The 24,448-nt window shown below is 47.6% G+C and overlaps 2 protein-coding genes across 10 annotated transcripts in view; one reads left to right on the top strand and one right to left on the bottom strand.

Annotated features, from left to right (window-relative positions):
* The first annotated feature begins 3,630 nt into the window (after nt 1-3,630).
* LOC123730778 (transducin-like enhancer protein 3-B) overlaps nt 3,631-24,448 on the top strand; it is a 56,136-nt gene continuing 35,318 nt past the window's right edge. For 6 of the 9 annotated variants that reach the window (XM_045708705.1, XM_045708704.1, XM_045708700.1 and 3 more), the window contains exons 1-7: nt 3,631-4,082; nt 4,748-4,953; nt 5,811-5,911; nt 6,234-6,297; nt 8,018-8,062; nt 19,998-20,060; nt 20,328-20,402. In XM_045708705.1, the coding sequence (XP_045564661.1) occupies nt 4,930-4,953; nt 5,811-5,911; nt 6,234-6,297; nt 8,018-8,062; nt 19,998-20,060; nt 20,328-20,402 (372 nt within the window). In that variant the 5' untranslated portion in view covers nt 3,631-4,082; nt 4,748-4,929. Of the gene's footprint in view, nt 4,083-4,747; nt 4,954-5,810; nt 5,912-6,233; nt 6,298-8,017; nt 8,063-19,997; nt 20,061-20,327; nt 20,433-24,448 lie in introns of all 9 variants that reach the window. The other 3 variants (XM_045708703.1, XM_045708698.1, XM_045708702.1) reach the window with 2 other exon arrangements.
* LOC123730779 (protein FAM89A-like) lies at nt 13,677-15,595 on the bottom strand. The gene has a single exon (XM_045708706.1). The coding sequence runs from the start codon at nt 15,479-15,481 to the stop codon at nt 14,969-14,971; it is 513 nt and encodes a 170-aa protein (XP_045564662.1). The 5' UTR covers nt 15,482-15,595; the 3' UTR covers nt 13,677-14,968.

Genomic DNA, 24,448 nt, shown 5'->3' with positions numbered 1-24,448 from the left:
GTCTCTCTGCTTGTTGTTTTTTATTTTTATTTTATATAGGGATTTGATACAATCCGCACAGTGCACAGCCTTTGTAAAACATTTTTGGCAGCGAGGGCTTTGATAATGCTACTCCTTGTGTTTTTAAGATATGGCTAAGTGGCTGTTGATGTCAGAGAATGAGAATTGCAGAATGGTAATTGGCTCCGTTCCCCTAGTTCGCTCGACAGCAGCATTCGAACCAATGCGGGCCTGGGGCTTCTGCCAAAAGCCTCCGTCTTTATTTTTTCCCCCTCCCTCCCTCGCTCACTTTTTTTTTGTTTGGCGACACTGCTCATGTCTGCATTTGTCCCTTTTGATAAGGCTCTTTCATCCTGTTTGCATTGATTACTGGCTGACGAGTCACCCTGATACACTCGGGGCACTATTCAGGCCGGCCTCGCTGCACACTGGGCCCATTGTGGCCAGGAATGTGTCTCCTTTCAGGGCCTGAGCCCGCCTATGAAAGCATGTCAATAATCCTGAGACAGCGGTGCTCCACAATACCCCGACTCGCCATGGAAATAAGGCCCTCATTTTCCGCTCCACTAAGGGGAGAGTGCTGGCTGGATAGGAGAGAGCAGACGGATGGACGCGAAACATCAAACCCCCAGCTCACCATCCCTGCTTCTGGGTGGGGACGATAGCCTAGCTAAAATGGCATAATGCTAGCATTTAGCTAAATGAATATGTGCATGATCCACAGAGCGAGAGTGTATTGTGTGTGCTCTCGTAAAAATGAATCCAAAGTCACCATTTGGTTACGTAATAAAAGTTGCGAGAAATGTTGCATGAGTTAACGTAGCCCCTCCTACACTTCACAACTGAGGTCTCAATAAAAAAAATGTAAAAAAAACGTTTTGGGCCTCATTTCAGGATGTATCAGTTCTGAGATGATGGTAGTAGTGGCTGGAAGGAACCAGCAGTAGGCTTGGCCGTGAGACTGTGCTTTCGGCACCGGAGGTTTGTTTGAGTAGAGAGCGTAATTCTGCAGGCAGAACAAATGGGATTCTGGTCTTTAGCGGCCACTAAAACCACTGAAAACAGACATCTGTTCTATTAATTTGGGGGCTGGTTTGCGGGGGCCAGGTAGGGCTGTGGGAATCCGATTGTAAGCCTGGAGATGGAGTGAAAGAGGGAGGCCGATCATCGCTCTGCAAAGAATTAAAACCACCTCTGCAAATAGCCCCAGTGTGTGTAGAGCCCCGGGGTGGGAGTTTCACAGCGTCCATGGTTCCAGTGTAAATAAACAGTGCAGAGGTCTGCGAGGGTGGAGGGCCTCTTCTCCCAGAGGTGAAGCCCTGGCCTTTGTTGCCTCCTAATTCAGGCCACTCTTTATTGAGGATGAGGGAAAAGTGGGTCTCTGTGTGTGATATTAGAATGCAAGGTCCACCATGTACTTGTGTGTGTGTGTGTGAGAGAGAGAGAGAGAGATCAAGACTTTCAGGTCTTCTCCATGTTTTGAACTCCAACCACAGCGCACTTATGGCCAGGTAATGGTTTTCGTTGATCGTGCTTTTTTTTTAATGGAAACTGATCTGGGTTATTTACATAGTTTCTTTCCCATACTTTAGTAAAATTGGTAGACTAGCAGCCCTTTGGCCCAGTTTTACTATTTGGGGCCTTTTGTTATGCATTCGACCTCATCCCAGAGTCTTTGTTCCAGCCCTCAACTAGCCCACGTGGGCCAGTCCAAAGTTTACAATGAGGTAGCCAATGAGGAGTGGTCATTTTCTCCCTCCTTTGAGCGAATGACCCTGCTAGCCTCCCTGAGCGTAAACATCTGAGGCATCCAATTAAAGTGATATCTTCAGGCGTTTGAAGGTTCATCTGAAGCAAATGTCTTTAACTTATAATTTACACATAGCTTACACTTTAAAATGTATACCATGTTTATTTTTCCTGCTTTCAGGTCTGCACAGATGTTGTGATAAAAAAAAAAAAAAAAAAAAAGATGGATTTTTCACATAGTGGAAAAGTCAGAATGAAATATTAGTTTGTTAACCATGTATAAAACTAGGTCGTTTTAGTGATGAAAAATATAGGCCCATTCCATATTTGACTTCTAGCATAATTCGCACTACTCTCTAGCACGATGAATAATTTAGTGATGTTGAGTAAACAGGAGCAATAATTAGGTTCACAGACATGATGTCGACTTTGGTAATAAATCATTACCGTTATTTAGCAAACATACTTATACCCTATATTTACATTTCTATAAGGCCATGAAGAATACTATCACGGCCTCATCCTGCTTGCTTATAGGCTAGCTTTCCAAAAACAAGGGATTAAAATGCATATAATCTCACATTTTTGTTCTACGGAGGAAAAAAAACAAACCCCAATGAAGACAGAAACTGTTGGCTGCAATGAGCCAATGTTAGAGCGAGGTAAATGCTTTGTTTTGCGGTAATACAAATGTATTCGGTGGAGGAGGGGGGGGAATCAAACTGATATTTAGCCCCTACTAACTCCACCTCCCCCCCTCTTTTGTTTTATGCAAGGCTCTTTTTACCACATGGTAGTGACAGATTGTTTGAGCTGGAAGGAAAAGCCATTCGAAGCTAATTAAGCAGCCATTCCAGGGACTATTTGCAGGCAGGAGGGAGAGAAGCACAGGCATTTGTCAGCGCTGAGCCCCGCGTGGTATTGATTGACAGCATGGGATCCTGACTGACAGCCTTTGCTGCCTCTGGCCAATTGTAAGCGAGGAGGTAAGACAGCTGCACATCCATTGGATAACGAGCAGTGACGGGGAAGGGGAGCCCCACGTGGAGCTGAGTGTAGCGAGCAACACGTGATAGGCTGACTTCCTCGGGGGCAGACATGTTGTACCTTTCAGCGTTGCCGATAAAAAAGCTTGTTGATGGTTGAGGTCTTATTAAAAATGTAGGTCGATCAAATCAGTCTGATCAATGAATACATTTAATCCCATTTTCTAGTATTCATATTAGACTTATTAAATTCAATCGTTCTTAATTATAGGCTTTCAAAACTATGTGATGGAGCAAATCATTCATTAAACACTACAGTCCTAAATGATTAAGCTATTTGTAGGCTGGATCTTCTAAGATAAATTATAGAACACATACACATACTCTTCAGAGCACATTTAATGTGCTTGTGAGTTTCAGATTTCATAAACTGCAGTATAGCCTATTCTAAACGTTTAAATGAGAAAAGTAATTAGCTGATATAGAAAAATATTTGCTTAATTGCTAGTCCAGAAACGGCATGCTAGGCATTCAATTTGATTGTTACATTGTATCTAACATTATAGGAGATTTAACCATGTGTGGCATGCTGCACATGCCCATGTCTGCATCACATGAGGGATTTAATATATCAATGATTAAAAGTCAAACAGTATATTCTGACATTTGTGGCAGAAACATTTATAATTACCTTTGTTTATTACAAGTTCGTCAGTTGAATACCAGTTTAGATCCAAAATGGCGAATATATGATGTCATATATCACAGTCCAATGGGAACACAAGGGTACTATGTTCCCCACGTGGGACATCCCTCTCTGATAGGCCAATGCAGATAAACTCCTTCGGAGAATCCGATTGGCTTGTGAGAGGCCCTCTCGCGGCAGTTGAGTCCTCGTGTCAGTGCACAGTCTGTGTGTGGTACAGCAAGCGTTGGAGAAACTGGGTAAATCGAATGCAAGCAATTGCTTCGTTACAACATCCAACTTTTCTACGATTTAACATCTTTTAACTTCCGAAATTGTATTTGGATTTACTAGAAGACTCGTCAATAATTGCATTAAGCCAAGAAAGGATTTCTTGGAAGTTTTATGCGGTCAACAACGCGTTCTAATCGACGGCTCTCCGACGTCGGATCGGAAAGGCATTGTCGAGGCAGGTCGTGCGGCGCCACGAGATCACCGAAGTTCCAAAGGGCTCGGCTGGGACAAGGATTCCATGTAACCAGCGATTACTTTTGGATCATTTTTTCATTCTCATAAGGAAGGTTACCAGCCGAGGATTGTGAAAATTCGTTCAACAGAGGGATTATTGCCGTCGTAGGGGAGGGGAATCAATCGAGACAAAGGTAAAGAAGACCCGAGAAGAGCCCGCTAACAAGACGGGTGGTGTAGCTTTCATGGCTGGGCTACTTTGAAAACAGCAGTGTGTTTTATAACCAAGCTTGGTGGACTGAATGTCATAATCCCGCAGCCCGCTTTGTCAAATATTCAGTTTTCCAGTTGCGCTCGAACACTGCAACTCGGCGAACTGCAAATTGTTACATTTGTTGCAGATAATACAAAACATGATACAATGTATCAACTTTGATTGTAGCGAGGCTGGTCTTTTTGGTTTGGGATAAATTGTTACCCGTGCTACGCGGCTATTGTATTTTTTTCGTCTGCTAGTGTAGCCTATTATCACTCTAGCGTGAAGGCTTGACACGCCAACAAACCTGTCAAGCAAACCCATTTAGATATCACCATTTCCCAACATGCCGGAGAAATATTTGCAAATCGAGAATAGCGGCTTATTATGACATGTATTTTTGAGAGACGGACCAGGCGATGATATTGAGTTTAATTATAGAGGCTATAATCTGCATATGCCATTGACTAAATTCAGCAAGTATTTCCTTGCTGTCGTCACGAACATATTTTGAAGCTATGTGCGTGTTCCTATTGCCTACTCCATTAATTTGGCTAATATCCATTCTGTTGTGCTTTTTTGTTATGTTTGTTTGTGATGAAGGGAAAGGGGCTTAAAATCAACATTAAAGATCGAGAGATCGGAGGGTCGAAGTGTTTTCTCCGCCGCGGAGGATTGGCATTGTCCGACCGCTTGTGCGCACAGGGAGGGGTGGCGGACTATCGCACATCTACTCGGATTACTGAAGTATCCCCCGATTTCCCTCAAAAAAGGATACATTCAAGATGTATCCACAGGGCCGGCATCCGGTAAGTATCCCAGCTCTTGAGATTATTCTGCGAATTAATGCAAATGTACCGCCTTCAAAATAATGATCTTGTCAGACACGAGCTCGTGATCCGCACCTTACTATTTATGGTCTGCACCGTCGAGTAGCCTAGTCCCTCTGTTTATGGCACTCGACAACACGTTTCGACAGGAAACTGCCAAATAAACAATCGATTCACGTATAAGATGATTATTATGAGCAGTTTTAATAACGAAAGACGGGCAAATATGTAAGAGGGGAAAAAAATATTTTCTGAGCGAATATTTTTTTTGTTACCCTCTAAATTCCTCCAAGCTGCTGCATTGAAGCAGTAGCGGATATGCTGTAATTATCAAGCTTACTGCACGGCATCATTGGCATGCATTGAATTCCTCACAAATCAGGTTGTGATTTCCTCTCGCTCTCCGCTCACCCCCCTTCCCGTGCTCTTTGAGGACGGGCGCACTGACCCGCCTCTGTCATCGCACTCTTGAGTGATAGTGGTTCTTCCCACCATTATAAAAGCGGCCACCAGGCAGGGCTCAAGGGAACGTTTGGGTACCACACTGACAAACCACCATTCAGCAGCAGCAAAAATAATTTTACACGGAAGAGAGAGGCCTATAGGAGAGGGAGGCTAAGAAAGCATGATGAAGGATGATGATACTATTTTGCCATCTTTCTGTTGCTATTGATTATAAATGGACTGTTATGCTATAGAAATGGGCTGAGATCTAGGCGTTGTGTGTTATTGTCTGGTATGTTATAGAAATGGGCTGAGCTCTAGGCGTTATGTAATGGGTGTGGCTGCACCACCACTTCATTGGGGTTATTGATATCAACACTGCTTTTCTCTAGGCACCACACCAACCAGGGCAGCCTGGCTTCAAGTTCACCGTGGCCGAGTCCTGCGACAGGATCAAAGACGAGTTTCAGTTCCTGCAGGCCCAGTACCACAGGTAATGACATCCACTTTTAGAGGATGTACTTCAACTGAAAGAACTGAGCTAGGCTACTCATGATCAATCTAGTTAGATATCTGCTAACACTGGGTTTTACATGGCATGTTTGTTATGGGAAATGTGAAGGTGCTGTTGGTACTATCAAGTTGATTTTGGGTATGTAGAATTTAGATTTTTCACATGGTACAACTATATTGAGTGATTATGGTGTATTGTGTTTTTAACCATAGATTTCTGTGAATTGGACAAGCATGTATTAATTATGTAATAAAGCATAAATATTGGCTAATAATAATGGACAATATTTCTCCGCTTTCAGTCTCAAAGTGGAGTACGACAAACTGGCCAATGAGAAGACAGAGATGCAGCGTCACTATGTCATGGTAAGAATATCACACTACATACATGTACAATCACTTCCTGGAACTAAAACCCTGCATGTCATGGTTAGTAAGATGTGTTATTTTCCCTCGGATGAAACGGTAGCAACCGTGTTTGTTTGCAGAGGCAATTTGAGTGATTCTTTTTGGGTGCATTTGAGATTGTTGATCATCCCTGTGTGGTGATTGGCCAGAAAGGGACATTGGGCCTCCTGTGATTGGAGGAAATGTGTGTGCGCCTATGGGGTTTGTTGTGAATCTCCACCCGAGGTCAAATGTCCGGCCGTTGATAACAGGGCGTGATTGGGGCGGGTCATAATGGCTCCATGGCCTCTTATGCCCCTGACCCCCTAAGGGTTAATGACTGGCCTTCTGGCTTTGTGTGTGAAGCTGATTATTTAGGGCAGTATTGTCCCAGGGTGAGCTATGGCCAATGGGCCTTCACATACCCAGGGCCTTTCTGACACATCCAGGGCCTTCTAAGACACCCAGGGCTCTCATTAAGGATGGAGAGAGGGGGGGTAGAATGGACCCCCTGGCAAAGTAGACAACTAGTTAGTCAAGGTGGAGTATGACATTTATATTTTAGCCTAGCTGTTTAGCGGTGGCCTCTTATCTGGGATGACTTGCAGACAATACTGTGGCCTATGGCTGAATGACCTCATCAAGTAGAGGACATAGTAAAGTATAGTATTACCATTAAAAAAACAAATAGCAGTATTAACCTTTACATTGTTGCCATTTTAGAACGTGACTTAACTCTAAAACAACAGCTCCAGCTGATCCACGTTCAAACATTCCTTTTTTTAAACCATTTTTTCATTTTCAAAGCCCCCCATGATCAAATAGAAATTGTAAGTGTAGATAGTACAAAGTTATTTGTGCCTGAGTATTTACTGTCAAGCTACAACATTGATCCAACTCAGAGCCTAGCTGATGTTCTGGGTAACACAAGAAGGGCTGGTGAATGAATGGAAAATAACCAGTCAGTCCCTAGACATGATGTAACAGAGAGGCCAAACTCTGAGCTGAAGCCCCGTGCATATAAACTCCTCTTATCTTATTTGTCCACGCCAGGATTGACTTTAACCAAACGCACTGGTACTTTAGTTAAACATTATTTCTTTATTCTGAGGAAACGAATGCACCGGTTTAGCGGTAGTGTGTGAGAGGGGGGTTGTTAGATAAACAGGATGGACTAACTAGGCCTCATCTGGCAGCCGCTGGTTCACGCCCTCATAGTGCGTATCGCTACAGATGTCTAATCTACGATTGACAACAATCTATTTGTTTTGAAAGACTCGTATTTCACCAGACTGATTGAGTTAGCAACTTAGCATTTTCAAATCAGACTGTGCTCAAAAGAAGTGGATTGGAGTCCTGTAGCTTAGCATTTACCCTATCCTCTCAGACACGGTTCACCTTGCTCACACCCTAGACTCCCAAAAAGAGCTGGAAGAACAAAGAGAGGGATAGAAATAGAGGGATCACTACAGCCTTTGAGCCGGCCTGGGTGGAGGATTTGAAGTGTTAATCAGTAACGGCTAGGACAGCTAGTTCTCTCCCCTAGCCCTGCTCAGGAGTCCAGCATTCTGACATGCACACTGGCTCCCATGGAAAACTCAGCTTGTTTTCATTTGTCCACTATTGACCTTTTTTGATATTCTAACTAGTAAATGAATGGGATATGAATGTTTCTATATGTGACTCTTGTCTTTTCCAGTACTATGAGATGTCCTATGGGCTGAACATTGAGATGCACAAACAGGTATGTAGCATTATCCTCATCTGTCTACTTTGAAAGAGTGGTTGTTAGCGTATGGGGCCTCTATCAGTCCAGCGTATGGGGCCTCTATCAGTCCAGCGTATGGGGCCTCTATTAGTCCAGCGTATGGGGCCTCTATCAGTCCAGCGTATGGGGCCTCTATCAGTCCAGCGTATGGGGCCTCTATCAGTCCTGGTGTCTGTCAGTTAAATGAAGGAAGATGGCGACATCAGCTTGTGAGTCATTGGGTATGTTTACATGCACAGTAATAATGTGATATTAAACTGATTATGCCAGTAGGCACATGGTTTTCTGAGCAATCTTTAGACTTATTAGGACATGTAAACACCGGTGTTCCAGTGGTGTATTTGATCTGCGCCTGTGCTGGCACCAGCCGAGAGCCTCCCTCTTTAGCGCTGGACAAGTGAGTTCTGAACAACTGAATGCATGTGTCTTAGAAGTAGTTTTCCTATACAAACTTTATGTCCAAACTCCGAATCAAATCTGCTTCCCAAAAATAACATGGTCGCTGTGGTAGAAGGTTTATTTTGATTGGTGATTTTCTGCATTTATCAGAGTGCCATCAGGTAGCCTGATTTCAGATGGCTCCATGGAAACAGGATTATTATTATTATTATTAGGGAAATTAGTTTTTCTTGCAAAGCATGTAAATGTTTTAATCAAACTATTATATTAATCTGATTATTCCCAAATAATCACAGTGTGCATGTAATGTAGTCATTATGTCTGACACATTGTGGTCTGTCTGTCTGTAGGGGATTGGAAAGCAAGAGCTTTGACTGTTCAATGACACAGACACACAACCTTAGTCGATCCCCTCAGTCTTAAATGCTTCTCAGTCACAGACAGACACCTCACGTTCTCATTGCCTCCTGAAAAACACACGCACACATACAAGACCTTAGTCTATGCCCTCAGTCATATACACTCCTCAAAGTAACACATGCGCACACACACACACACACACTGACTCCCTTCCTGTCTGTGAAAACGCTGACGGGCTAAACAGCGAGCGGGGCAGGCGGCCTGATGGGGCTGCTTTGATAAGATTAAAGTGAAGTCTGGCAAGGACTGTGTGTGTGTGTGTGTGTGTTTGTGTGTGTGTGTGTTTCTCCCAGTGACGAGTCTGACTCCACTAAAGGCAGCATGCAGAGCCAGCCAGCCAGTCTAAAACCTCATTAGGTCAGCTGCCTCTCAGCAGAAAGTATTAATCAGCAGTAGAAGCCAACCAGAGGGCTGCCTCCCTCAGCCTGGCTGTGAATGGAGGAGACATTAGACCTGCCTCACCACTGGAGAAACAGCCAAAATGGCCGCCTTAGAGCGAGGAAGGGGGAACAGTGCTCAGTCAAACAGTCTGTCAATATCCACCGGGCCGTGAAGCGGGCTTTTTAGTGGCGAGGGGATTTGTGGCATCTATCACAGTCTTCTCTAGTCTCCCTCTGGTTCCTTTCATCTCTTCTGTCTTTCCTGGTTTCTCGCTCTTTCCTTGTCGTTTATTTTCCTCCTCTTTACCCCCCCCACCCCCTTCTCAGTGTGATGTGACTTGAGAGATGGGCTGTGCCAGTGTGTCATTAGCACTGTAATATGATGTATGAACATGGCCTTTAGGCAGGCTGGTTGAGGAGGAGGGGCTGGGCTTTAGGCAGGCTGGTGGAGGAGGAGGGGCTTGGCTTTAGGCAGGCTGGTTGAGGAGGAGGGGATGGGCTTTAGGCAGGCTGGTTGAGGAGGAGGGGCTTGGCTTTAGGCAGGCTGGTGGAGGAGGAGGGGCTTGGCTTTAGGCAGGCTGGTGGAGGAGGAGGGGCTTGGCTTTAGGCAGGCTGGTGGAGGAGGAGGGGATGGGCTTTAGGCAGGCTGGTGGAGGAGGAGGGGATGGGCTTTAGGCAGGCTGGTGGAGGAGGAGGGGCTGGGCTTTAGGCAGGCTGGTGGAGGAGGAGGGGCTGGGCTTTAGGCAGGCTGGTCGAGGAGGAGGAGGGGCTGGGCTTTAGGCAGGCTGGTCGAGGAGGAGGAGAGGAGGAGGGGCTGGGCTTTAGGCAGGCTGGTGGAGGAGGAGGAGGAGGAGGGGCTGGGCTTTAGGCAGGCTGGTCGGGAGGAGGAGGAGGGGCTGGGCTTTAGGCAGGCTGGTGGTCGAGGAGGAGGGGCTGGGCTTTAGGCAGGCTGGTGGTCGAGGAGGAGGGGCTGGGCTTTAGGCAGGCTGGTGGTCGAGGAGGAGGGGATGGGCTTTAGGCAGGCTGGTGGTCGAGGAGGAGGGGATGGGCTTTAGGCAGGCTGGTGGTCGAGGAGGAGGGGATGGGCTTTAGGCAGGCTGGTGGTCGAGGAGGAGGGGATGGGCTTTAGGCAGGCTGGTGGTCGAGGAGGAGGGGATGGGCTTTAGGCAGGCTGGTGGTCGAGGAGGAGGGGATGGGCTTTAGGCAGGCTGGTGGTCGAGGAGGAGGGGATGGGCTTTAGGCAGGCTGGTGGTCGAGGAGGAGGGGATGGGCTTTAGGCAGGCTGGTGGTCGAGGAGGAGGGGATGGGCTTTAGGCAGGCTGGTGGTCGAGGAGGAGGGGATGGGCTTTAGGCAGGCTGGTGGTCGAGGAGGAGGGGATGGGCTTTAGGCAGGCTGGTGGTCGAGGAGGAGGAGAGGAGGAGGAGGGGCTGGGCTTTAGGCAGGCTGGTGGTCGAGGAGGAGGGGATGGGCTTTAGGCAGGCTGGTGGTCGAGGAGGAGGGGATGGGCTTTAGGCAGGCTGGTGGTCGAGGAGGAGGGGATGGGCTTTAGGCAGGCTGGTGGTCGAGGAGGAGGGGATGGGCTTTAGGCAGGCTGGTGGTCGAGGAGGAGGGGATGGGCTTTAGGCAGGCTGGTGGTCGAGGAGGAGGGGATGGGCTTTAGGCAGGCTGGTGGTCGAGGAGGAGGGGATGGGCTTTAGGCAGGCTGGTGGTCGAGGAGGAGGGGATGGGCTTTAGGCAGGCTGGTGGTCGAGGAGGAGGGGATGGGCTTTAGGCAGGCTGGTGGTCGAGGAGGAGGGGATGGGCTTTAGGCAGGCTGGTGGTCGAGGAGGAGGGGATGGGCTTTAGGCAGGCAGCATATTATTCCCCCTGCTCTGAGTAGGATTTACTTGGTAATGGAGGAAACATGGCTATCTGTCTTTGCCCCCTTTTTCAGTGGAGCTAGTTTGTGTGTGTGTGTGTGTGTGTGTGTGTGTTTGTGTGCTCCCTTCAAACACACATGGATATGTGTATATACAAAGCTGCATGTACATAATATAAACATACTTATAGTCTAACACATCCTGGCGGCGCCCCGGGTGGGTAGGCGGCGCCCCGGGTGGGTAGGCGGCGCCCCGGGTGGGTAGGCGGCGCCCCGGGTGGGTAGGCGGCGCCCCGGGTGGGTAGGCGGCGCCCCGGGTGGGTAGGCAGCGCAGGGCTCTTTGGCAGCCATGGGGGTGATTTTGTTTTGACAGAGCTCTTATGATGTGGCGGCGTGGGGTGTCAAGGGTGGTGCGGGGCAGAGATAATCACCCTCGCTTCGCTGTCAATAAGTGATTTTAATTAGTGCAGCTCATTAGGCTGCCACGGCAACGAGGCCCGCTGTGTCTCTGTCAGTGTGAGGAGTTCAGAGGTTACTCCATCTTATTCGCTGCTTAGTCTCTCTCTCATATTTCTCTCTCTCATATTTTCTCTCTCTCATATTTCTTTCTCTCATATTTTCTCTCTGTTGCTCTGATTGAGAACCTGGGCTTTCTTCCTCAGGCGCTCAGTTTTTCCACTGTGTTTGCTCAATTCCTCCCCTGCTTGTCGATTAACGAGGCTTCACAGAGAGGGAGCTTTATTTAGGGAAGTCCTGTTTGTGGCCTGAGTGGGAGGGAGAGAGGTGTGTGTGTGTGTGTGTAAGGGAGAGCTTGTTCAAATGAATAATTTCCACAGGATTCTAGGAATTGTTTGCCAAGGTGATGATAGTCGACTTGTCTGTGAGCCAAAACAAACGGCCTGGGAGAACACACATGGATGGAGGTTACTAGTGTCTGTGAAACGTGCTTCATCATTCTGGTCAGCCTGGATCTGCTGCTACACTCCCACATGACCATGAAGGTCTCGTTGAAGCCGTTTTGTGTTACAACCACCCCACTGGGTTTTATGTGTCAGTCAGAATGCTGATCCAGTGGAATGGACAAGTACCTGGTTGCAGGGATAATTAAAGGAAATATTGTGTCTGTTTGTTCTCCAGGCCCCTAAAGAACTTGGTGATTTGTAGAAAAATAGCAACAATTTTCTTTGCTCCTTGTTACAGGGTGGAGGATTGTGTGCGTTAGCCCTCCCTCCTGGGTGGGTGGGTGGGTGTGTCAGGTTCCAGTAGCATCTGTCTGTCAGGTCTCAGTAGTGTGTCCCTGCCTGTTAGGAGTGGCCCCTGGCCCTGCTCCCAGCCAATCAACAGGGAGGTAAATGCATACCGTAATTTCCAGACTATTAAGCGCACCTGAATATAAGCCGCACCCACTGAATTATTTTTTAACATAAATAAGCCGCACATGTTTATAAGCCGCAGGTTCCTACCGGTACATTGAAACAAATCAACTTTACACAGGCTTTAACGAAACACGGCTTGTAACAAAAATAAATAGGCTTTAACGAAACACGGCTTGTAACAAAAATAAATAGGCTTTAACGAAACACGGCTTGTAACAAAAATAAATAGGCTTTAACGAAACACGGCTTGTAACAAAAAATAAATAGGCTTTAACGAAACACGGCTTGTAACAAAAATAAATAGGCTTTAACGAAACACGGCTTGTAACAAAAATAAATAGGCTTTAACGAAACACGGCTTGTAACAAAAATAAATAGGCTTTAACGAAACACGGCTTGTAACAAAAATAAATAGGCTTTAACGAACCACGGCTTGTAACAAAAATAAATAGGCTTTAACGAACCACGGCTTGTAACAAAAATAAATAGGCTTTAACGAAACACGGCTTGTAACAAAAATAAATAGGCTTTAACGAAACACGGCTTGTAACAAAAAATAAATAGGCTTTAACGAAACACGGCTTGAAACAAAAATAAATAGGCTTTAACGAAACACGGCTTGTAATAAAAAATGAGCAGTAAGCTTTAGTTGTCTTTTTGCACTGAGTCAATTCCTCACGCTGCTGTTTCCAACGTCTTATCATCAACTCATTAAGACCAAGCTCCCGTGCAGCAGCTCTATTTCCTTTTCCAACAGTCAATCAATCAATCAAATGTGTTTATAAAGCCCTTTTTACATCAGCAGATGTCAAAGTGCTATACAGAAGCCCAGCCCCCAAAAAACTAACGGCAAGCAATGCAGATGCACAAAGACATTTATCTGGATATCGCCACATGAAACCGAATCTCATCGGGATGCCGTTGTATACATTTCATATCTCTATTACTCTGGATTATTGACTCTGGTGAAGAAACCTCTTCTGTTTCCCTTTAAGGTGGGAATTGAACAAGTAACTGTGCTGTAGTTACAGTATACTATGCACCACATGTGCCATCAGACTGTCCGAAAGACATGACCAGAGTGAGAAAAGTGCTGTGAGATGAAGGGACAGATAACGGCAATAGCCAAGGTTGGAGACCTAAAGGCACTGGTGGAGATTTCTGTTTAGTGTGATGCAGAAAAATAAGAGACTTCTATCCTGTAATACTGACTTTCAATGTGGGGCTGGTGGCAGCAATATATACATTTACGGTGAAGCTGGAGGTAGAAAATTCAGTACATAACACATTGAGGCATAGGAGTTACCGAGGACATTTTCTTTTAACTCCCCCTTTTGAAAACTTGCTGTAGCTTACCTCCAGTCATCCTCTGGTGTGTATATTGTCAAATGGCATTAATCATAGTCAAGAAATCATGTCTAAACAGATCAACCTCCTGTACTACAAAACATTCATTATGTTGTGTAACATTGGAGAAAAATAAAACTGACTAGCAGCATCTAGAAGAACATTGCACAGTATCATTCCTAAAACTATTACAATTCAGCCCAGGTGCGTCAATTATACTCTTTGGTTTGTGTACCACAAACACATGAATTGTGGACCAGTTTACACAACAAAAAAAGTCTGGATACAAAAGCAAAATTTCACTTCTAGAATTAACTTCCTAGCCTATATTATTTTGATGAGCAGTCTATGCAGCTAAATGTTGCGAGTGCAGACTTGGTGTCAGTTGGCTACAGAACACCGTAATGGACACAATTGCCATACGTGCACTAAATGCATGTCCTAGTGGGGTCAATATATGAATTCATGAGTTCCCTGTCTTGCTTTGTTAAATGAAAACAATGGTGATAACTGTACTTAAGTCGACAATCTAGTGTCATTGAAGAACTGTTAACTGAAAAGGTATGAAGAGCCACAGCACAATATGAAATTAAGCACACCATAGGGCTTCAAAGAAGCACATGCTTACTTACCCCAGTATAAAACCATTCCAGAAGCAAGCGTTTCCAGCATTTTAATACTTTTTCACATTTCTCTAGCCTATTCCCCAGACCACAAATCCATAACAGTCAACATTGCCACTACATGCCATCTAAAAGTTGATTTCCTCACTCACTGATTGCAGGGACAGGTATCCCATCCCTTTTGCTAATTAAGACCTTCCCAGTCTCTGGGATTTCAACCCTGTAAACATGGTGTTGACAGAGCTTGGAAGTACTCACAACAAGTCATTTAAAAAAAACTGAACTCAAAATGTCCATAGTAAGAGAAAAGACCATATAATTTATAATAAATAATGAACCTTTTGTTTATATATTTGTATGAAAAGGTCTGCTGAAAAAGTACTATAAGCCAGCAAAACAATGCATGGCACAGCTCTTTTATTAAAAAAAGCATATTGCCTCAAACGTGTGGAGTCGAGGAGCTCAGCTCTTGAGTCTCTCAGATGGTGATGTGGAAAGAGTCTCCTAGCCAGGAGTCCTTGCTAGTCCCGTTTTTGGGAGATGTCGCCTCACTTCCCTCCGGTTGGTCAGTTGGTGTTGTGCTCGTCTCCTGGTAGTATTCATCATCTTCATCAAAGTAGCCATTCTCTATCCCGTGCCCGGCGCTGAGGTCGTGGCAGCTGCCCTTGTACTCCTGGATTGACTCGTGGAGGGACCAGAGCTGACACAGCAAAGACATATCCTGCTGACGCAACCCCACCATTTCTTTTTGGAGGAGTGCTAAAGCCGCATCAAGGTTGGCCGGTTTATTCGCAAGCAGATTGTCGGAATTGTTTCGCCCACGACTAAGGTCGTCTTGGATCATGGTTTTCTTAGCATACATCCTTTCCATCTCTCTCCAAGACCCGCCGCTTGAATTCAGCAAGCCGCTTAGGCTCTTCGGCAGTGGGGGTAGACCCTCAATGAAGGCCAGTGTTCCGCCCGCTGTGCCGTTCGCCGATTTACCGTTCATCGTTATACCTTTAACTTAAATTCGATACTTTAGTGGGAAGACGTTTTAGTGGTTATAAATAACCACATTCGGTAAAGAAATTCGCCTCTCCGAAGAGCACCATGCAACAGTATAATTCTTTCGTTGACGCCAACAACCGTAATCTCCTTTTTAACAGCCAGATCAATCGCCTTCAACTTGAAAGCTGCATCATATGCATTTCTCCATGTCTTTGCCATGATGAGGGTGACAAAATGACTACGTAATCAGAATGATGGGAAGTTTGAGAGCGCTCGATTGAATCTAAACAGTAAACAAAGTTATTTGACCTTAACCCGTTCGGCAATTTCATTGGTCTAATGAAAGCTTCATGCCGCCAAAAAACTGAGCACGTCACAGAATGTGTTTTTTTTCTGGAGAAAAAAAATGTGAAAGCGGGAAAACCCATATTAGCCGCGTCATTGTTTAAGCAGCGAGGTTCAAAGCCTGGGAAAAAAGTAGAGGCTTATAGTCTGGAATTTAAGGTACATCAATAAACTGTTAGACCCCGATCTGCTGCACATGTACATTGAGGGGCCGGGAGGAGGGATCTGCTGCACATGTACAGTGAGGGGCTGGGAGGAGGGATCTGCTGCACATGAACAGTGAGGGGCCGGGAGGAGGGATCTGCTGCACATGTACATTGAGGGGCCGGGAGGAGGGATCTGCTGCACATGTACATTGAGGGGCCGGGAGGAGGGATCTGCTGCACATGAACATTGAGGGGCCGGGAGGAGGGATCTGCTGCACATGAACATTGAGGGGCCGGGAGGAGGGATCTGCTGCACATGAACAGTGAGGGGCCGGGAGGAGGGATCTGCTGCACATGAACAGTGAGGGGCCGGGAGGAGGGATCTGCTGCACATGAACATTGAGGGGCCGGGAGGAGGGATCTGCTGCACATGAACAATGAGGGGCCGGGAGGAGGGATCTGCTGCACATGAACAGTGAGGGGCCGGGAGGAGGGATCTGCTGCACATGAACATTGAGGGGCCGGGAGGAGGGATCTGCTGCACATGAACAATGAGGGGCCGGGAGGAGGGATCTGCTGCACATGAACAATGAGGGGCCCGGGAGGAGGGATCTGCTGCATATGAACAATGAGGGGCTGCTACTGAGGCAGAGGATTGCAATGATGGCCGAGTAGCGTGACGTCTTTGAGACGGATAGGGAAATGTCTGTGTGGATCATAAACCACTGTGGCTCTCTCGTTCAGCGTGTGACACTGACTCCCTGTCACCAGTTGTTTTCCTGCCAATTGAAACCTCATCAGTCTCGTCCTCTCTCCACTCGGCTAGCGGCTTCCAGCGACAAACAGGCAAATGGTTTTCAACACAGAGCTATTGACAAGGCCATCCTCTGAGAGGCCTCTATACTAGCAGCACCAGACAGCTCTGAGCCACTGAGTACCTGTAATTGTGGAGCCGGAGTGAACAGCCTTTACCGCCACGCCGCTCAAGGGCTTGGTTTTCATTGGCTTAAAGTGACAATACCCTATTTTATCCGCCTCCTGGCCTAAAAGTTGTTGGCGTTGAGTCGACGCCGTGCGTGTGTACACTCTGGAAATTGGACCCATTAGGTGCTCGGCAGTCCAAGTCTTCCCACGTCGTCAACACTCGTTGGCACCATTTTGTTTCTCTGGTCTCCAACATATGAATGTGATGGGGGGGGGGTTCTATACAGTTATGTATTGGGATAATATTGTATTAGAAGGTCCCTGGCAATTCCCAGCCCCTGGTGTTATGAGGTAGAATTATTTACTGAACGAGTGTTGTGAAACCATAAGTAGATCTTCGACAAGTGTCCATAAAATGACATCTGACTAGTATTCTACTGAATCTCTGCTACTTGTCCCTCTGTGTTTACTGGGTAGTGATTCTCTCCTGACATCTGAGTAGTTTTGGCCTTTTGACAGCCGATATAAGTGTTTCTTTCTGTGTCTCTTTTGAATGGCGTTCCCTGGATGCTTTTGGTCAGTCGGTATCTTAGGCCTTTTCAAAGGAGAGAGGATGCCTGCCTCTGTGGAGAAAAGACAAGATTAGTGACAGTTGCTGCTCAAGGATTTCTTACCCCTGGTTTGTGTTTTAGAGCACTTTCCATACATTCTGTTCATACTTTTTTTATACTTTTTCTACATTCTGGTCGGAGCCAGGAGTACCTCACCAGCTGACCAGAACAGGAACAGGTACTCCAGAGTCGACGTTAAGGTCGGGAGAAGATTCCAGGAATGTTGTAACCTGAACGAACCCTAAAGGCAACACGCCGTTGGTGAGGTCACGGCTGTCTGAGCACCTGGTGTTCCAGCTCGGCTTGTGCCAGCGAGCCGGTCATCCAGAAAGAACAGCGTGTTTACTCAACTCAGAGCGCGTTCCAATTCCAATCCATGCAAGTCCCTTTATATGAGGAGTAGTGAATGAACAGTAGAAAATGGTGGCTGTTTTGTCTATTGTGCATGTTATGTGTAGTGTGGTTGAAACAGAGGATATTTGGTTGTTAGGTTGAGTCCAGCCTCTACAGATCTAGTTGTGTGTCTCTTCTTGTTTCCAGGGATGAAGACAAGTCACCCCCCGCGCTCCCCTCCTCCTCCCTCTTATCCCCCATTCATTTCTCCCTCTGATCTGATCGACAGCCCAGAAAAATTCTATTTAATGACCTGCCTCTGTGCGCGTAATATGATTTTACAGCCTGCTATGGTCAAGCCCAGGCCCAATTTACATAATGATCACCACCGCCAGACAGGGCCTGCTGGGCCGCCGTTGCCCTGGCAACAGGAGAGAGAGGGGACAGGAATGGAAGGGGGAGGATGTAGATGGAGGGATTGGAGGAGGGGAATGAGATGTGAGGGGAGTCTGCCTGGGGTTAAGGGGGTTGTGAGTTCCTGACAGGTCAGAATAGGTCTCTCTCCCCCCACACCCTCTCATTCTCCTTCCTTCCTTCCTTCCTTCCTTCCTCCCCCCCCGAGTCAAACAGAAGTTTCTTCCATCCCCTCTTTACTATTAAACGAGGTAAAATGAGAGGAATGCGTGACGAAACAAAGGAGAAAGCCCCCGTCTCTCTGTCCCACGCTCACATACACCTGCTGGGCCATCTGCCCCACAATCCATTAGTTCTTCTCTCCCCAACACAGTCAAATTAGATTAGCTTAGTGTCAAGTCTCTCCCTCTGTTGCTTTCTGGAAATAAGTTAGGAGGAAAAGGGTTGTGTTTTGGCGACTATGTCTGTGGATATCCAAGAGCAGCAGAACTGTATCCAGCCCTCCAAATGTGGGGCTCTAAAGTGCTCTGTCTGAATCAGGCCCGGTGTATTGTCCCCCCCGCTCTATACCAATAATGTTGGTGATAGATATTGCTAGTCAGCCAGCCTCCCCTCTCCTTTCTCTTCCTGTCTTCTGTGAAATGGCTGTGTAGTAATTGTGAAGTATTACCCTGGTTTGTCTTCCTCCTCCCAAATGATATTATCATATTTCAAACTGCTAATGAAATAAGGCCAGCGGTCTAATGGATGTGGGATAGAGGGAGACCAGAGCTGGTTTGTTTTAAGGAGAGCTTCTCTCCCATTCATTTCAGTTAAGAGTAATGGGACATCCGGGGTCTAGATGGACTCTGGAGTGGACTGAGGGATTTAGGTGTGTGTGAGGCCCTTGCTGTGTTATCAAACACAGTGGTGTGTGTGTCTGTCTGTGTTCAACCAAAACTGAAATGGTTTCTTGGAAGGTGCGGTGGAGGTGTAAACATTGACATTGTCATCTTCTCTGTGTCTGTTAGTAATCCAAGCTGGCTGCTGATGTGTTCCCCTCTCTCTCTGTTAGTAATCCAAGCTGGCTGCTGATGTAGTCCCCTCTCTCTCGCTCTGTGTCAGTAATCCAAGCTGGCTGCTGATGTAGTCCCCTCTCTCTCACTCTGTGTCTGTTAGTAATCCAAGCTGGCTGTTGATGTAGTCCCCTCTCTCTCTGTTAGTAATCCAAGCTGGCTGCTGATGTAGTCCCCTCTCTCTCTGTTAGTAATCCAAGCTGGCTGTTGATGTAGTCCCCTCTCTCTCTGTTAGTAATCCAAGCTGGCTGCTGATGTAGTCCCCTCTCTCTCTGTTAGTAATCCAAGCTGGCTGCTGATGTAGTCCCCTCTCTCTCTTTTAGTAATCCAAGCTGGCTGCTGATGTAGTCCCCCTCTCTCTTTTAGTAATCCAAGCTGGCTGCTGATGTAGTCCCCTCTCTCTCTGTTAGTAATCCAAGCTGGCTGCTGATGTAGTCCCCTCTCTCTCTTTTAGTAATCCAAGCTGGCTGCTGATGTAGTCCCCCCTCTCTCTTTTAGTAATCCAAGCTGGCTGCTGATGTAGTCCCCTCTCTCTCTGTTAGTAATCCAAGCTGGCTGCTGATGTAGTCCCCTCTCTCTCTTTTAGTAATCCAAGCTGGCTGCTGATGTAGTCCCCTCTCTCTCTTTTAGTAATCCAAGCTGGCTGTTGATGTAGTCCTCACCATGTTCCTTCCTCCTCTCTCTTCCAGACTGAGATTGCTAAACGGCTCAATGCAATTCTCGCACAGATCATGCCTTTCCTGTCACAAGAGGTGAGTGCCCCACACATCCATCCTAACATTGTCTTAACATTAAAAAACTTCTGGTGTTCCCATGGTTGTGTAGGCCTGTTGTATAGAGACTCGTTTCAGGCCCTATATTATTCTTAATCCCTGTTCACAAGGTTTTGATTAGTTTAACCCAAGATGAGCCTAATTCTGTCTTAATAGATGTGTCTATGAAACAGGCTCTATAACCATGGAGACTTGCTGTAGCCTAGCTGAAGTTGGCTAAACCTTGTCTCTGTTTCTCCCCAACAGCACCAGCAGCAGGTCGCTCAGGCTGTTGAGCGTGCCAAGCAGGTCACGATGACTGAGCTCAATGCCATCATCGGGGTACGTGGACTTCCCAATCTGCCTCTCACCGTGTGTACCCCTCTTACTTTACTTCATTCAGCCAGAGACGGGGGTAAACCTGCATGTACGGGGGGGGACCGGTAGTCCACTAGCAATATACTGTCTCAACTCTCATTTCACAAAGATTTAGGCCCCTCTATCTCATAGATATCTCTCTTGTTCAAAGTACACTACATGTTGTTTTTAAATATGTATATGTATATGTATATATATGTATATATGTATATGTGTATATATATGTATATGTGTATGTATATATGTATATATATGTATGTGTGGAGTTGGTAGCTAGGTAGAGGATGTTACTGTGGTGTCCTGGTAGAGGATGGTTACTGTAGGGTCCTGGTAGGGGATGGTTACTGTAGGGTCCTGGTAGTGGATGGTTACTGTAGGGTCCTGGTAGGGGATGGTTACTGTAGGGTCCTGGTAGAGGATGGTTACTTTAGGGTCCTGGTAGGGGGTGGTTACTGTAGGGTCCTGGTAGGGGGTGGTTACTGTAGGGTCCTGGTAGGGGATGGTTACTGTAGTGTCCTGGTAGAGGATGGTTACTGTAGGGTCCTGGTAGGGGATGGTTACTGTAGGGTCCTGGTAGGGGATGGTTACTGTAGGGTCCTGGTAGGGGATGGTTACTGTAGGGTCCTGGTAGGGGATGGTTACTGTAGTGTCCTGGTAGGGGATGGTTACTGTAGGGTCCTGGTAGGGGATGGTTACTGTAGGGTCCTGGTAGGGGATGGTTACTGTAGGGTCCTGGTAGGGGATGGTTACTGTAGGGTCCTGGTAGGGGATGGTTACTGTAGGGTCCTGGTAGGGGATGGTTACTGTAGGGTCCTGGTAGGGGATGGTTACTGTAGGGTCCTGGTAGGGGATGGTTACTGTAGGGTCCTGGTAGGGGATGGTTACTGTAGGGTCCTGGTAGGGGATGGTTACTGTAGGGTCCTGGTAGGGGATGGTTACTGTAGGGTCCTGGTAGAGGATGGTTACTGTAGGGTCCTGGTAGGGGATGGTTACTGTAGGGTCCTGGTAGGGGATGGTTACTGTAGGGGATGGTTACTGTAGGGTCCTGGTAGAGGATGGTTACTGTAGGGTCCTGGTAGGGGATGGTTACTGTAGGGTCCTGGTAGGGGATGGTTACTGTAGGGTCCTGGTAGAGGATGGTTACTGTAGTGTCCTGGTAGGGGATGGTTACTGTAGTGTCCTGGTAGGGGATGGTTACTGTAGGGGATGGTTACTGTAGGGGATGGTTACTGTAGGGTCCTGGTAGGGGATGGTTACTGTAGGGTCCTGGTAGAGGATGGTTACTGTAGGGGATGGTTACTGTAGGGTCCTGGTAGGGGATGGTTACTGTAGGGTCCTGGTAGGGGATGGTTACTGTAGGGGATGGTTACTGTAGGGTCCTGGTAGAGGATGGTTACTGTAGGGTCCTGGTAGGGGATGGTTACTGTAGGGTCCTGGTAGGGGATGGTTACTGTAGGGTCCTGGTAGGGGATGGTTACTGTAGGGTCCTGGTAGGGGATGGTTACTGTAGTGTCCTGGTAGGGGATGGTTACTGTAGGGTCCTGGTAGGGGATGGTTACTGTAGGGTCCTGGTAGGGGGTGGTTACTGTAGGGTCCTGGTAGGGGATGGTTACTGTAGGGTCCTGGTAGGGGATGGTTACTGTAGGGTCCTGGTAGGGGATGGTTACTGTAGTGTCCTGGTAGGGGATGGTTACTGTAGGGTCCTGGTAGGGGATGGTTACTGTAGGGGATGGTTACTGTAGGGTCCTGGTAGGGGATGGTTACTGTAGGGTCCTGGTAGGGGATGGTTACTGTAGGGTCCTGGTAGGGGATGGTTACTGTAGGGTCCTGGTAGGGGATGGTTACTGTAGGGTCCTGGTAGAGGATGGTTACTGTAGGTTCCTGGTAGAGGATGGTTACTGTAGGGTCCTGGTAGGGGATGGTTACTGTAGGGTCCTGGTAGGGGATGCTTACTGTAGGGTCCTGGTAGGGGATGGTTACTGTAGTGTCCTGGTAGGGGATGGTTACTGTAGTGTCCTGGTAGCGGATGGTTACTGTAGCGGATGGTTACTGTAGGGGATGGTTACTGTAGTGTCCTGGTAGGGGATGGTTACTGTAGTGTCCTGGTAGGGGATGGTTACTGTAGGGTCCTGGTAGGGGATGGTTACTGTAGCGGATGGTTACTGTAGGGGATGGTTACTGTAGTGTCCTGGTAGGGGATGGTTACTGTAGTGTCCTGGTAGGGGATGGTTACTGTAGGGGATGGTTACTGTAGGGTCCTGGTAGTGTATGGTTACTGTAGGGTCCTGGTAGGGGATGGTTACTGTAGTGTCCTGGTAGGGGATGGTTACTGTAGGGGATGCTTACTGTAGGGTCCTGGTAGTGTATGGTTGCTGTAGGGTCCTGGTAGGGGATGGTTACTGTAGGGTCCTGGTAGGGGATGGTTACTGTAGGGTCCTGGTAGGGGATGGTTACTGTAGGGTCCTGGTAGGGGATGGTTACTGTAGGGTCCTGGTAGGGGATGGTTACTGTAGGGTCCTGGTAGGGGATGGTTACTGTAGGGTCCTGGTAGGGGATGGTTACTGTAGGGTCCTGGTAGGGGATGGTTACTGTAGGGTCCTGGTAGGGGATGGTTACTGTAGGGTCCTGGTAGGGGATGGTTACTGTAGGGTCCTGGTAGGGGATGGTTACTGTAGGGTCCTGGTAGGGGATGGTTACTGTAGGGTCCTGGTAGGGGATGGTTACTGTAGGGTCCTGGTAGGGGATGGTTACTGTAGGGTCCTGGTAGGGGATGGTTACTGTAGGGGATGGTTACTGTAGGGTCCTGGTAGGGGATGGTTACTGTAGTGTCCTGGTAGGGGATGGTTACTGTAGGGGATGGTTACTGTAGGGTCCTGGTAGGGGATGGTTACTCTAGGGTCCTGGTAGAGGATGGTTACTGTAGGGTCCTGGTAGAGGATGGTTACTGTAGGGTCCTGGTAGGGGATGGTTACTGTAGGGTCCTGGTAGAGGATGGTTACTGTAGGGTCCTGGTAGGGGATGGTTACTGTAGGGGATGGTTACTGTAGGGTCCTGGTAGGGGATGGTTACTGTAGGGTCCTGGTAGGGGAAGGTTACTGTAGGGTCCTGGTAGGGGATGGTTACTGTAGGGTCCTGGTAGGGGATGGTTACTGTAGGGGATGGTTACTGTAGGGGATGGTTACTGTAGGGGATGGTTACTGTAGGGGATGGTTACTGTAGGGGATGGTTACTGTAGGGGATGGTTACTGTAGGGGATGGTTACTGTAGGGGATGGTTACCGTGGTGTCCTGGTAGAGGATGGTTACTGTAGGGTCCTGGTAGGGGATGGTTACTGTAGGGGATGGTTACTGTAGGGTCCTGGTAGGGGATGGTTACTGTAGGGTCCTGGTAGGGGATGGTTACTGTAGGGGATGGTTACTGTAGGGTCCTGGTAGGGGATGGTTACTGTAGGGTCCTGGTAGGGGATGGTTACTGTAGGGTCCTGGTAGGGGATGGTTACTGTAGGGTCCTGGTAGGGGATGGTTACTGTAGGGTCCTGGTAGGGGATGGTTACTGTAGGGTCCTGGTAGGGGATGGTTACTGTAGGGTCCTGGTAGGGGATGGTTACTGTAGGGTCCTGGTAGGGGATGGTTACTGTAGGGTCCTGGTAGGGGATGGTTACTGTAGGGTCCTGGTAGGGGATGGTTACTGTAGGGTCCTGGTAGGGGATGGTTACTGTAGGGTCCTGGTAGGGGATGGTTACTGTAGGGTCCTGGTAGGGGATGGTTACTGTAGGGTCCTGGTAGGGGATGGTTACTGTAGGGCCCTGGTAGGGGATGGTTACTGTAGGGCCCTGGTAGGGGATGGTTACTGTAGGGCCCTGGTAGGGGATGGTTACTGTAGGGTCCTGGTAGGGGATGGTTACTGTAGGGTCCTGGTAGGGGGTGGTTACTGTAGGGTCCTGGTAGGGGGTGGTTACTGTAGGGTCCTGGTAGGGGGTGGTTACTGTAGGGTCCTGGTAGGGGGTGGTT

The sequence above is a fragment of the Salmo salar genome, chromosome ssa26 (genome assembly GCF_905237065.1).
Source record: "Salmo salar chromosome ssa26, Ssal_v3.1, whole genome shotgun sequence".
NCBI lineage: Eukaryota > Metazoa > Chordata > Actinopteri > Salmoniformes > Salmonidae > Salmo > Salmo salar.
The sequence above is the reverse complement of the archived record's forward strand: the minus strand, read 5'-3'. Positions and strand labels throughout refer to the sequence as shown.

Coding starts and splice junctions, on each gene's coding strand:
- LOC123730779 (XM_045708706.1), bottom strand. CDS start 15,481: ATGAACGGTAAATCGGCGAACGGCACAGCGGGCGGAACACTGGCCTTC.